At 40.0% G+C, this 14,651-nt stretch overlaps 1 protein-coding gene across 11 annotated transcripts in view; it reads right to left on the bottom strand.

Moving 5' to 3' along the window:
• Positions 1 to 14,651, bottom strand: part of Spag9 (sperm associated antigen 9) — a 142,545-nt gene that overhangs the window by 16,908 nt on the left and 110,986 nt on the right. For 8 of the 11 annotated variants that reach the window (XM_076543166.1, XM_076543167.1, XM_076543168.1 and 5 more), the window contains 11 exons: positions 13,892 to 13,948; positions 12,799 to 12,972; positions 10,571 to 10,700; positions 10,036 to 10,125; positions 9,459 to 9,626; positions 9,013 to 9,184; positions 7,215 to 7,433; positions 6,774 to 6,969; positions 4,458 to 4,583; positions 2,370 to 2,450; positions 1,291 to 1,358 (listed from right to left, as the gene is read on the bottom strand). In XM_076543166.1, the coding sequence (XP_076399281.1) occupies positions 1,291 to 1,358; positions 2,370 to 2,450; positions 4,458 to 4,583; positions 6,774 to 6,969; positions 7,215 to 7,433; positions 9,013 to 9,184; positions 9,459 to 9,626; positions 10,036 to 10,125; positions 10,571 to 10,700; positions 12,799 to 12,972; positions 13,892 to 13,948 (1,481 nt within the window). The remainder of the gene's footprint in view (positions 1 to 1,290; positions 1,359 to 2,369; positions 2,451 to 4,457; positions 4,584 to 6,773; positions 6,970 to 7,214; positions 7,434 to 9,012; positions 9,185 to 9,458; positions 9,627 to 10,035; positions 10,126 to 10,570; positions 10,701 to 12,798; positions 12,973 to 13,891; positions 13,949 to 14,651) is intronic. The other 3 variants (XM_076543169.1, XM_076543171.1, XM_076543174.1) reach the window with 1 other exon arrangement.

Here is a 14,651-nt window from a genome sequence, read left to right as displayed (position 1 = left end):
TTAATCACACCACTGTTCATCTATATGGCAAGTCCCAAAATAGCCAGGGCTACATATCTTTAAAAATCAAACAAAAAGGGATGAAAGAAAATTATCCTTGCCAAATGTTTTCTAATTAAGTAGTATATGAAAAAACTTGCTGTGTTACACTACATAAGGGACCAAGAGACCGGGGAGATGGCTCAGTAGATAAAGTGCTTGTTGGGTAAGTGTGAGGAACTGAGCTTAGACCCCCAGAATCTATGTTAAAACAGGGGACAGTAGCATGTACCTCTTTCCTAGGAATTGGAAACAGGAGAATTTCTAGAACTTGGAGAACAGCTAGCCTGGCATACACATCAGTAAATAACAAGAGACCCTATCTAAAGCAAGGTAAGGAGATAACAACTAACACAAGGTTGTTCTGTGACACACACACACACACACACACACACACACACACACACACACACACACACACACACACCATGGCACATACATGCCTGTATTCACATACAGGAACACCTTTGTACACACATCATAAACTTACACACAAAGATAATATATATGTATATATATTATCACACACATATATATGCATAATATATATATAATATATGGACACATGAAAATGCTGAACTCTTTACTCATTGTGATAAACACACTTGTCCATTGTTGGGCCCTGACCCCCGTTCCTTGGGTGGCTGTTGCCTTGCTTGCTGACCTTGATCAGATGTCCTTTCTATGCTAATTCCCTGCCAGTTTCCTTCTGGAGGTTCCTTGTTTGTGTATCCTGCATATTTGGTGTTAACAGCTAGGATGCAAGAATGTAAAACATCTGTAGCAAACTTCTGCCCTCCGGGTTTCTCCCACTGTACTGTAAGCCTGTATTTAAAGCCTACTCCCTCCTTTAATAAAGGACATTCTAATGAGATGAATGACCCGCTGTCTTGTCTGTTTTTAATCCTCAGCCCCTCGCTCGGACATGGTGAATGGGTGATAGCACGGGCACTACAGTCCATCAAGAATACCCAGTGTATACCTCCACAAAGGTATGCATATATTTACTGATATATATCACCAATATTCCATTTAAAACTTCTTTCTCTGAGTTCGAGGCCAGCCTGGGCTACCAAGTGAGATCCAGGAAAGGCGCAAAGCTACACAAGAGAAACCCTGTCTCGGAAAACCAAAAAAAAAAAAAAAAAACTTCTTTCTCTTTTTAGGTATCATTTCTTTCAAATACAGTAAGCCAATCTACTTGAAAATGCTCTGCAAACCAACACGTTGGTGTACATTATAAAAACTCACCAACTCCTCTGTGGAAGATTGCAAGGGTGCCATCAGCCAGGGCCACTAGCACAATTCCTTTCACATGTCTGCAAACAGGAAAAAGAATCTCAGAACCTCCACTCAGGAGCACAGAATGGACCTTGTGTTACTGAGCTGGTGCAGAGGCTCTTAAAGGGCCAGTTTGTGATGGACTGACACAACATTTGAGCATGCTCCTGTCTTCACTGTGAGTACCCTGTTATGGAAACATGTCACAGAAACTAATGCACAGCATGTGTGATTATCTTGGGTGTTTTGCTTTCTAGCCCAAGGCTCCTCCTCTCATTACACTTCAACATAACTCTACAGACCAGACACACATCTTGACTGTAACTAACAGAGTCAAGTCCTGTAGAGTTAGGAACAAACTGTTGGAACTTTGCCAGTCAACATATGAAAAAGGATTAGCAAACCAATGACCCAATCAATGTATTCCCAACTATGAGGAGTAGTCTGAAACAAATACAGAACTACTAAAGTGAAGAATTAATCCAGAGAGTTTTCTCTTTTATTTGAAATGTTTTCTAGTCTTCTTTCCACTATAGAATTTCATTCTCATCCAGTTTCTCTAGTTCCATTAAAATGGTTGGGGTGGTTTGAGTGAGCTGTCATGGATATTTGAATACTTGGTCCCCAGTTGGTGGTGTTGTTTGGGGGAGGTGTGGTCTTGTTGGAGAAAGTGTATCACTGGAGGTCGGCTTTCAGAGTTTCAAAGACTTGCATCATTGCTAGTTTGCTCTCTCTGCTTCCTACTTGCAGTCCAAGATGTGAGCCCTCAGCATCCTGCTCTAGCCTGCTGACTGCCATACTTCCCTGTCATGATGGACTCCTATCCCTCTGGAACCATGAGCCCAAATAAACCCTTCCTCTGTAAGTTGCCTTGGCCATGGTGTTTTATCACAGCAATAGGAAAGTAACTAAGATAATGGTTAAAACCAACAAGCAAATAAATCAAGCTTGTACACTGATTTATCATAAGATACATGCTAACTTTAATAGTTTTAAAATCTATTTTACACCAAAATCAAAAAAGGAGTAATTTAAAAAATAAGACTTACACAATACTGAGAATTGAGTCTTTAAGCTTAATGGAATGGAGACATTTCCTCCACTGGGCTACAGATGAATGGACATACAAACTGCAGGAATAAAGTCAAGACTATTAAGGCACAGGGTATCATCAATGCTTCTATCTAACAATGACTACAGTCACCCCCAAGAGGAAAGCAGAGCACCAGTCAATTTTTAGGAAAAGAGCTTGATACTTTTGTAAGAAAAGAGAAAGAACAAAGGGTAGGGAGGGGGAGAGGGAAAGAGAGAGGGAGAGACAAAGGAGGGAAGAATGGAGGAGAGAAGGAGTGCTGAAGACAGAGAAACAGGCCATTCATACAAACAGAAGTCTGAAAATCCAAAGGCTAGAATTAGTATCGATACTAGAGTATTAACCAGCTAGCTACCTTTGGGTTGCCCCATGCCTTAGCATTTCTACATAAAACCCTTTTCAAGAATAATCCTACATCTCTATTACACTGAACTTTTAACTGACAGAGTGATTCACATCAGACAGTGGCTGACTCTATATAGCCTGCAGATTGCTATGGAAAAGACACATAGTGACCCTGCTTAACCTTTGGAAATACCCTGTTCTATAAGAGGCCCCACAGTATTAATAAGTGAATAAATTATGCCAGATATAGTGGCCCACACCTTTAATCCTAGCACATATGAGACAGATGCAGGCAGATCTGAGTTCAAGGCCTGCATGGTCTTCTTCCCCCGCCCCCTCCCCCAGCAGGGTTTCTCTGTGTAGCTTTGTGCCTTTCCTGGATCTCGCTCTGTAGACCAGGCTGGCCTCGAACTCACAGAGATCCGCCTGCCTCTGCCTCTGCCTCCCAAGTGCTGGGATTAAAGGCGTGCGCCACCACCGCTCGGCTTTTTTTTTTTTTTTTTGGTTTTCTGCATGGTCTTATAGAACAAGTTCCAGGACAGCCAGGCTACATAGAAAAATCCTGTGTCAAAGAGGGGGGAAAAAGTGAATAAACCATGTAATATAGATTATCATCTTCTGAGTTTTCAAACTGTGATTTATTCCTTTTGTAAAAAGATTTTTAAAATTTTGTGTGTATTTTGCCTGCACGTATGTCTGTATACTATGTGTGTACTTGGTAACTGTGGAGGCCTAGGACCTAGTTGTGAGTTGTCATGTGAGTGCTGGGAACCGAACTGGACCTTCTACAAGAGCAGCGAGCACTCTTAACCAATGAGCTATCTCTGAAGCCTCATTTTTTATTTCTTCTCTCTCTCTCCTCTCCTCTCCTCTCCTCTCCCTCCCCTCCCCTTCTCTCTCTCTCTCCTCTCTCTCTTCTCTCTCTCTCCTCTCTCTCTCTCTCTCTCTCTCCCTCCCTCTCTCCCTCCCTCCCTCCCTCCCTCCCTCCCTCCCTCCCTCCCTCCCTCTTTCGGGTTTCTCTGTGTAGGCCTGGCTGTCCAGGAACTCGCTTTGTAGACCAGGCTGGCCTAGAACTCAGAGAGCCACCTGCCTCTGCCTCCCTAGTGCTGGGATTAAAGGTGTGCGCCACCAGTGCCCAGTGCCCAGCACAATTTATTCTTAGTTCTATACCAGATTTAATTTTTTTTTGAGATAGGATCTTATTTTAGTCCAGGCTATCCTAAAATCCTTCTGTCTCATGATTATAGGCATGTATCATCATGTCTGACCCAGATTTAAAAATCCAGTTTACCTTTCCTTCTAAGGATATTACATAAAGAGAACATTCTGTGACAAAAGAAGTTTACCATTTAAAACTAATGGAAGACCAGTTTATGAAAGTTGCAACAAAAATTTCAAACTTTGTGTGTATAAAGTTTCTGTATGAATCTATACTTTTTGTTTATATTTATATTTATGATATTTACATTTCATTTATCTTTTGCTTAGGGTTTTTGTTTTTGTAAAGGGATCTTACTTCACTCCTTAGTCAAGGTTAACATGGAAGTTTCCATGGCCCACGCTAACCTTCAACTTGCAACCCTCCTCCCCAACCTCCTGAGATTACAGGCCTGTACTACCATGTCTGGCTCGTTTTTTAGTTTCAAGTGCAGAAGCAGAAGACTGAAGATAACCGTCCTGTTAGGATGCTGGTACTTACCAGCCGTTCTGAGCTCCCAGCCACATGGTTGGTAAAAGACTACTCATTTTCTGAGCTTCTTCTCTCACCAGGTCTTGCTCATTTGGCAATACTGATATTTGATCTTTGTACACATCTGCATCATTACTGGGAAAATGAGGCACAAGGAGAAAAAAAACCCACACTGAATATACACGTTAGCTTTAGTTGTCAGGAATTGAATAGTTCTACATTGAAGCTTACCACAGTGAACAAACACTGAGATTCCATTAAAGCCAGTATTGAACGCTTACTCATTAAGGAATTCAACAAATGTACCAGAAATACTAACAAAGTAGGAAGTTCAAAGTGGAGAAAGAAGAACAAGATATAGTAATAAGACTCATCAGTTAATATCCAAGACTTTAATTATGGGTCTCAAAAAGAATTGAAAAAGCCCAAAACCAACCAAACCAAAACATGATAGAAAAATTTATGGCTTCGCTATAAATTATTTTGAATTTTATAATAGTTTTTTTCTGGGGTGGGTGGGACAGAGAAGGGACATATAGTTTGTTTTAAAACCACCCACCCCCAAAGGAAGCTGATATATAATTTTTAAAAAAAGATATATATTTATTATATATAGTGTTCTGCTTGCATGTATTCCTGTGGGCCAGAAGAGGGCACCAGATCTCATTACAGATGGTTGTGAGCCACCATGTGGGTGCTGGGAATTGAACTCAGGACCTCTGGAAGAGTAGCCAGTGCTCTTAACCACTGAGCCATCTCTCCAGCCCCCAGCCATCTCTCCAGATGTAATTAATTATACATTCTTCAATGTATAATTAATTTTATAAAATAAGTTACAGCAAAACATGCTTATATTCCATCATAAACCCCTTCTTTTGTATTGTCAGGGCATAGTAAGTAGACAATGTAAAACTGGGCTATCAAATTCAAAATGACTTCATTCTAAATGCTAATAAACTCTTGGTTGCTCTATATACTAAGAAAAATAATTGTAGAAAGGACCAGTTTACAAAGGGGATGGAAGTATGTACTTAAATGGCAGAAGCCTCAACAACAAAACCTGGATCAGAACAAAATTCAAAAGGGCCATCTCAAGTCTTATTTTGGGAAAAACCAAACAGTGACAAATTTAAACAATGCCTAATTTTGATAACTGAAGTGAGAGTAAGTATGGAGAAAAAATAGGATGATAGGATTTAAGTCAGAACACCACAATGAAGACAATAACAACACTTGGACTAATATACTATATGGACAAGGGTATGTTTTTTGTTTCTTTTTTTGTTTTTTTGAGACAGGGTTTCTGTGTAGTTTTGGTGCCTGTCCTGGATCTCACTCTGTAGACCAGGCTGGCCTCGAACTCAGAGATCCTCCTGGTTCTGCCTCCCAAGTGCTGGGATTAAAGGCGTGCACCATCACTGCCCGGCTTGTTTCTTTTGTTAAATGTTAGAAAATATAGTGAAGAAATGGATTGAGTTGGGAGATGGTGGTGCAAGCCTTTAATTCCAGCACTCGGGAGGCAGAGGCAGGGGAACTCTGTGAGTTTGAGGCCAGCCTGATCTACAGAGTGAGTTCCAACACAGTAAAGTCTATACAGAGAAACCCTGTCTCAAGTCCCCCCCCCCCAAAAAAAAAAAAAGGATGGAAAAATCTCCAGAGAAACTAAAAGGAGAGAATAAAACATCTTTCAGTTCCCTATAAGAATAACAATTAGTGGGCATTGTAGATGTAACCAACCGTCTTATTAAATAAGAAACACAGAAACAATGTAAAAGAGAAAGCCGAGAGGTCAGAGCTCAGAGCTAAAATCTCACCCTTCCTCCTGCTGTCCCAGCTTCGCGAAAAGAGACCTACTTCCTCTCGGTTCGTATTTTTAAAGTATGTTGTTCTGCCTTCTCATTGGTTGTAAACCCAAACACATGACTGCCTCGTCACTGTCTGAATGTACAGCCCCCTAGGTCTTAAAGGCATATGTCTCCAATGCTGGCTGTATCCCTGAACACACAGAGATCTTATGGGATTAAAGGCGTGTGTGACCACCGCCACACTCTTGCTATGGCTCTAATAGCTCTGACCCTGAACACACAGATATCTATGGGATTAAAGGCGTGTGCCACCACCGCCACACTCTTGCTATGGCTCTAATAGCTCTGACCCCCAGACAACTTTATTTATTAACATACAATCAAATTAATATTTCAGTACAAATCAAAATAATATTTCAATACAATTAGATTACCACCACAGGGCATTCTGACTATTTAACACTATTTTGATTCTTTGTATTTGTGCAACTCTCCCAAATTACTGATTTAGGATGCATACCTTGACTGAAACACTGGGGAGAGGTCTTCTGGGATCTGAACTCCCAGTGGATCTGTAAACACATGCTCTGTGTACACACCAGGCTGAGAGATGTCCACAGCATCTTCAGCTGACCCTGCATTGCCCTCCGTGGCTTCAGTTGCTTCTTCTGCTGTAGGGACATTTTCATCAACCTCACTATTTTCGGCTTCCATTTCTATAAAAACATAAACACTCTATGCTGAATGAGTTTTTCTACTCCAGTACTTCCACCACATAAGCCCCTGTCTGGAACTCCATCCACTGACCCCTCCCTCCCTGGCACTGCAGTGACATGGAGAACTACTTCTCTCACACAGTCACTACAGCATCTTCCTTCCGGCTCTTTTACCCTGTCTACTTTAAGGTCAGCAAGTCTATATGTGGCACTCTCAGGATTGGTCAGACTCTCCACAGGTGTACCTGGTGGCTTTTCTATCACTGGAGAAGCACCGTTGGTACTGGGGGAAGTGGCAGTTCCTGTCACTCCTTCTGTGGAGCACCCAACTACTGTGATGCCTCCCAGCAAGCTGTCCATCTCTGCAGAGCTGTTGCTTGTCATGCTTCCACACAAAGATGCTTTGTCTACCTGACCAGATTCAGAAAGTTCTTCTCCTGCAGGGTAGTCTGTTTCCCGAGCTCCTAAAAAAAGCAATTTTCTCTGAATACCCAGTAAACTAAGCAGCAGTTGTTTTCTGTTAAAGCAACTCTAGGTCTGAAATGAGAGTACACAAGTGAAATACGGCTACTAGCATGTGTCACCCAGAAGGCAGTGTTAACTTAAAGTGTTCTTGAGAAAATGAAAAAGTAATTAAGAGGTAAAACAACATTTCTATTAGTTCCTATTCTAATGAAAAACATGTTAGAGATAATACCTGCTTTTTTGTTTTGTTTTCTATGAGATAAGGCAGGCAACATGATCCGAAGGTAAAGAACATCTGTTGCATAAACCTGATGACTTGAGTTTGGTCCCTATAACTCCCTAAAGTTTTCTTCTGGTTTCTATACATGCACTGTGGCATGGGTATATTCCTATACACAATAATAAATAAAAAAATTAACAAGTATTTATAATATGGATTATTAAAGTTAGACAACAAAATGGAGTGGGTGTGGTTTTTGGAGACAAGGTCTCACTTGGTCCACGCTGGCCTTGAACTCTATGTAGTCAAGGCTGACCTTAGAGTCCTGATCTTCCTGCTTCCACCTCCCAAAAGCTGGGATTCTAGATGTATACCACCACACCTGGCTAAGCCATAATAATACAAAACAGAAAAGATGATAGCACGATGCTCAGTTGGCAAAGCACCTGCTGCATGAGCCTGATGCTCCAAGTCTGATCCCAGGAACCGTTTTCAGGTTGAAGAAGAGAATCAACTCCATAAAGTCCTCTGACCTCCATACATGTACCATAGCATATGCAGTCTCTCTACACACCACACACATACACAATAAAAATTTTTTTTAAAGACTGAAAAGGGTCCCACATTTTCAGGAATTAGTAACTATTTATATAGTAAGTAAAAAAGAAAACAAATTAGTGGTCAAATAGCCAATATACAATATAATCAGTTAACAAAAGGGGCCTTTAATCCCAGCACTCGGGAGGCAGAGCCAGGTAGATCTCTGTGAGTTCAAGGCCAGCCTGGGCTACCAAGTGAGTTCCAGGAAAGACGCAAAACTACACAGAGAAACCCTGTCTCGAAAAACCAAAAAAACAAAACAAAACAAAAAAAAAGTGGCCAAAAAATTAATGTAAATCATGCATCATATTCAACTTAATATCCTGGCTTCACTCCTGTACTAATTAATCTAGGGAGCTCATCATCCTCAATCAACAGCTATCTTCTCATATTGCCATTTTTAAAATATTCTTCACGGCCGGGCGGTGGTGGCGCACGCCTTTAATCCCAGCACTTGGGAGGCAGAGGCAGGCGGATCTCTGTGAGTTCGAGGCCAGCCTGGACTACCAAGTGAGTTCCAGGAAAGGCACAAAGCTACACAGAGAAACCCTATCTCGAAAAACCAAAAAAAAAAAAAAAAAAAATATTCTTCACACTATTTCAATAGTTAAAGAACATACTGTTATTAAATGACTTCCAGTTTACTTTAAATCTTCTCTTACTAGAACATAAAACCTGTAAACAACAAGGCACAGGCATTTCCACCTGGAAGGAAGCACAGAGAATACAGAGAGGGAGCAGCAAGAAACTTGCTTTACCTGGAACACTTGCAATGCACAGAACATGAGAATTGCAAACAGTGAAACTATCTAGGATGTTGCCAGGCTGAACAGCATCAATGATGATAACCTTTGTAGCTGAATGGGTGCTAGTACAGATCCATACTTGACTGGACAATTCTTCTTGATTTTTTAATTCTTTTTGCTGTTCCTGAGTAGGCAGAGGAAAATGTTTAAAATTACATGAATGTGAAAATATCCCTAAGACTGTGTTCTTATACTAAAATGCAGTATTATTTCAAATTATTTCCAGATTATTTGGAAGGGTCAAACTATAATTGTTTATCATTATTACTAGAGTAAAACTAGTAGTTAAACAGATGGGTGGTTAAAAAAAGAGTCGGTATCTCCCAAATAAGTTTTGTATTTAAGAGCTGAACTTCTACACTCATAAATCAGGAGGTCAAATATTAGTGCATACTTGCCTTGAGTTCTTGATCCAACTTATCTAAACTACTCTGAGATGCACTTCGCTGTTTACTGCCTTCAGTGTCCAGAGCAGCAACATCCTTGTAAAATACACTTGCTCCAACAACAGAACCACCATCTCTCGTCTTGCCACCAGATAAATTGACTCCTACAGCACACCACAGCTTCTCGGAGGTAGGGAGTGAGAGAGAAAGAAATTAAGTCATTTTTTTCTCTACAAATAGTAAGAAAATTTTCACCTTTTTTAAAAATAATTAAAGGTGGAACCATGGGTGTTTTAATGTACTTCTAATGCTATCTATATATTGGATGTGGTAGCACATGTCTAAAGTAATAGCACTTAGGAGAATGAGGCAAAGATAAAGGGGTTGAGCCCAAAACATGGAAGAAAAAAAGAGTTCAAGGCCATCCTGGATTATATAGATTCTGTCACAAAATACAAAAAATTGCCACGTTTTAAAATGAGAAACCATTTTACTACAAAAAATACTGTTTAAATAGTTGTTTTTTTGGGGTGGGGTGGGGTGAGGGTTTACTCCTAAAGTCTTTCCTTCAGTGTCACAATTAGCTTACCTTCATAGATGCATCTTTTTCATCTAGTGGTCTGAGATAGACAGGCACAGGTAGATTTTTCATCTTATTTTCCCCTTGACCATTGGCCACCTAATGGAGGGGGAATACATATTAGTAAGTCCCATTAACACTGAACTTATAGAACAACTGAGACATAGGCAATTCCTGAAATTAAGTTCAGCTTGATCCTGTCCTTCTTACTTGAAAAATAAGCAAAAACTCAAGTAGCAAGTACAGACAATAAGTAGACAAGCTCAATAGGAGGCAGAAGTTCACAATCACACACGTACACACGAGTACGTTTGTATACAGAAAAGCTTAGTTTTTTAGGAGTATAGACCTAGAATGTTTTATTTACATTGTAGGGCTCTAGAAAATAGCCTGAAAACTCCTATTCTCCATATTTCTATAAATGTGCCAAGTCCAAGCAGGCTGAAATGAGCAATTTATGATAGTATTTTCAGTTCACATTTCCATGCATACTTCTCTCAACCTGCATTCCTTGCTACATGCTCTCATCACATCCCCAAGTTACCTGTTTGTACTTCTGAGGCAGACTCCAGCCGAAAGCTTGTACTCGACCATCTTCCTTCTGAACATGCGCCTTCACCTGCCGATACTGCTCTCTCTTTTGCTCTCTGCGGGAAGCTAAACTAGCCTCAGTTCTAAAAGAAGACATTTGCAGATTTAATTAAGTAAATACAACAAAAAACTCTAATCTCAGTCTGAGTCACCCTCAATTTCATAGAGAATTCAAGGCCACCCTGGGATACACGATCCACATGCCCCATTCAAACACAAGGATTATACCAAAGCTGATCTTTCCCTGTTTGTGAAACCAGCCTTCTGCAGGTAGTAAGCAGCATGTTGTATTAAATTGAGTTATCAAACTTAGGAGGTTTCAGATGCTATATATAAAAGGAAAATGTTCTAAAATAATTTGGGATCTTCCTATTCTTATTTAACAAATACTAAGAATTTTCTAATGCCAGATATTATGCCATAGTATGCTCAGGGGGGTGATTAAGTTAAACTTTTAGATTCAACTCACTATTTCATTTTTTAAAAATTTAATTATTTTATGTATTCTGAGTGTTTTGCCTACATGAATGTCTGTGCACCATGTGAATGCCTGGTGTCCTCAGATGCCAGAAGAGAACATTGGATTCCCTAGGACTGGAGTTTCAGATCACTGCAAGCCACCACATGGGTGCTGGGAACCAGACCCAGGTCCTCTGGAAGAACATCAGTGTTCTTAACCTCTGAGCCAGCTCTTTAGCTCCTGTTCACTTATGTTAGAAGACAAAAAGGCAAATTGACTTAGTAAGCTTCAGAGATGGATAAAATATAAAAATGATTCTAAAAATAAATTCTCTTTCTTTTGGCCATTTACCTTTTTGTGAGGTGTCTTTCTGCATAAACCACAGTTTGCAAATCTACTGGTATGTCAGACACTATACATAGTGTACAATACAATATTAACCTAATACCTTTGAAACAGGTTATAATACGGCTGAGCGGTGGTGGTGCACGCCTTTTATCCCAGCAGTTGGGAGGCAGAGGCAGGTGGATCTCTGTGAGTTCAAGAACAGCCTGGTCTACAGAGTGAATTCCAGGATAGGCTCCAAAGCTACCCAGAAAAACCCTGTCTCGAAAAACAAAACAAAACAAATAAACAAACAAAAAATAGGTTATAATAATTTTTCAGAGAGAAAAATAAAGGGCTCTAAGAGATTATTTGTCCACATGCAGAGTCAGAAGTCCTTTTAACAACCAAGGAAAATATTAAAAACTTAGGATTAAAACCTTAAATTAAGTATTTTTTTAAAATGATTTATTTTTATTTTATGTGCATTGGTGTTTTGCCTGAGTTTATGTCTGTGTGAGGGTGTCAGATCTTAGAGTTACAGACAGTTGTGAGCTGCCATGTGGATGCTGGGAATTGAACCTGGGTCCTCTGGAAGAGCAGCCAGTGCTCTTAACCACTGAGCCATCTCTCCAGGCCCAGTAGTCAATATTTCTATTGATATTTATCAATGCTATTGTGTCAACAAAAATTCTTTTTCCTTATGAAAACTACGAAGTGCAATTTTCTTTTTTTTTAAAATTAGTATTACATTTTATTTATTGTGCAAATGTGTGCGCGCGCGCTATAGTGTGCCTGGGGGGGGGGGGCGGGGGACAACTTATGGAATGCAGCTCTTTCCTTCTAACATGTGGGTCCCAGGAATCAACCTCAGTTTACCGAGGTTGCTGGCAAGCACCCTTACCTGCTGAACCTGCACTAGCAGGGTGAAGTGCAACTTTCCCAAGTACTGGCTACAAGTCATTCATTCATTCATTCATTCATTCATTCATTCATTTTGGGGCCCAGGATGTCCTCAAAATTGCAATCCTCCTGCCTCAGTTTCCATTACATAGCCCTACAGGTAATTTACTTTAAAGGCATCCATCCACGATATAGAAACCCATCCTTCTTTTTTCTTCTCTCCACAACCCACCCCACAACATAATTTCCTTTGTTCATGAAATGGGGTTTAAGTGTGTATGTAGCTGATCTAGCCTGAACCGTCTACACAGACCAGGCTGGCCATGAAATAGTGATGATCCTCCTGTGTACTAGGATTAACAAGGCTAACCTATTATGTCTGGCTAGAATTCGTTTCTTTAGAGTTATCTGAATTTCTGTGAAGGAGTCAGGAAGGGATGAGAGATTCCAGCGATGAACTTACTCTAGGCATGACTGTTGCCTGGAATACTTACTCCTCACTAAGGAAATCGAACGCCTTGGACTTATCACCAGGGAGCTGTGCTAAGGTGCTGCTTCTTTTCTTTACCGAGGGAGTCACGTGAGAAGTGGGTGCATTGTACTTCAGATTCACAGGGGGTTCAGGCTTCTTTGTTGCATTACTTGAAGAGCTAAAAAGTCGGCTGAAACTAACAAAACAAAACAATCAAACAAACAAAATCCACAAGTATATCTATCATATGCACTGTGAAAACCAATACTGGATTTTCCATAAATTTTTATGCTTAGGAAAATTTCAAAGACTTTGCAAGGCAGTGAGTTAGACATTAGCAAAACCAGTTTTTATAGTTATACTAAAGCTGAGTAGTCAGTCACAGCCAAACTTGGTCATTCAGGAGAAAGAAACTATTGCTTAGAATGCCAGACGCCTGTTCTTTAATCAGCAAGTTCCACAATGAAAGAGATGCTCCTGCATCTAGAAAGCTTCTACTGAATAAACACAATACAAAGGTTCCTTGGCTAGCTCCTATTGGGGACAACGTCACAGTGGTTGTTAAGCAGCAAGGTAATGACTGTGTGATGACAGCAGAAGCTTAGTGTGCAGCACTAAGGACAGTCACATCACCAAGATAACTCGTATCATGAATTTTCTAAGCTCAATTTAAGCAACAATTTTCATGCCCACAGTTTTAAAATATTTATGCTTCCAGTAAGCAGACTAATACTAAAAGGGTAAGTTTTAACTTCAGTAAACACACAGTACTTCTGGTACAAACAAAACAGTTTAACACACACAGACAAACCAAGCAGTACAAATACTAAATTTCTCATCTTTCCTTTGATGGGGGGATTCATGTAACTGTCAATTTTACAAACAATTCCCCACTATTTTATGTAAACTGGCAGAAGATTCCATCAAATGCATAACCAACACAATGCAGCTTACGAAAGCCTACTTTGGTTCCTCAAGCACAGCCTTACCGCGTTGGCATGCTGCATATTAAAGAGAAGAACTTCAGTTCAGCTATTCCCTCCCAACCGGGAAAAGTCAGTGTAATGTTCTTGTCGTGAAACACCACCTATGCTTACGGTCCTCAGTATACTTACAACTGCCAGATGCTGGACCTTTTTTTTTCTTGCATGGCTGGGTTTTCTCGTGATGCCCTAAAAAAAAAAAAGAAAAAAGTATTATTAGATAGGTGTTCTACTCTTTCTCCAAAGAGCAAAAGACCCAGGAAATTCATGGGCTACACAAAGTCAACAATTGAATTTAGCAAACAGTTGCTTTGATTGTTCATGAAATAGCCTGCTAAATCTAACCCTGCTTAGATAGCTAGACCTCCTTAAAGAGCTCTGACTCTTGCCAGATTATTCCTGGGTTAGACAAATTAAGCCAACAAGCATCAATGTTGGTATTTAAAATTTTCCACTCTTTTGTTATTGTTAAGAAACAAGGTCTACTATGTTGTCCAGGCTAGCTCTGAACTTTTGGTCATAAGCAGTGCTCTCTAAGTGGCTAGCCTACAGGAGCGGACTACTATGACTAACAATATTCAAGTATTTAAGCTGGAACATTAATAATGGTACATTACTCTAATGTGCTCCAGCACTCATGGAACTGAGGTAGAAGGATCACAAATTTGGGGCCAGTTTGGAGCAAGACCTTCCCTCAAAAAAACAAATATTAGCAAAGCAAGAAAAAAAATATTGAAAAGCTAGCTAGCTAGCTCCCTCTTTAAAACACTGCCTGTCCTAACCTGAAGGTTTTTTTTTTTTTATCTGCACTTTTAACTCACAAAACAGTTTGTAACTATACTGATCTGAATAGGCCACTTAATAAGTAGGTAGTGCTAAAAATGATGTAATT

The sequence above is a fragment of the Peromyscus maniculatus genome, chromosome 8, assembly GCF_049852395.1.
Source record: "Peromyscus maniculatus bairdii isolate BWxNUB_F1_BW_parent chromosome 8, HU_Pman_BW_mat_3.1, whole genome shotgun sequence".
Classification (NCBI taxonomy): domain Eukaryota; kingdom Metazoa; phylum Chordata; class Mammalia; order Rodentia; family Cricetidae; genus Peromyscus; species Peromyscus maniculatus.
The sequence above is the reverse complement of the archived record's forward strand: the minus strand, read 5'-3'. Positions and strand labels throughout refer to the sequence as shown.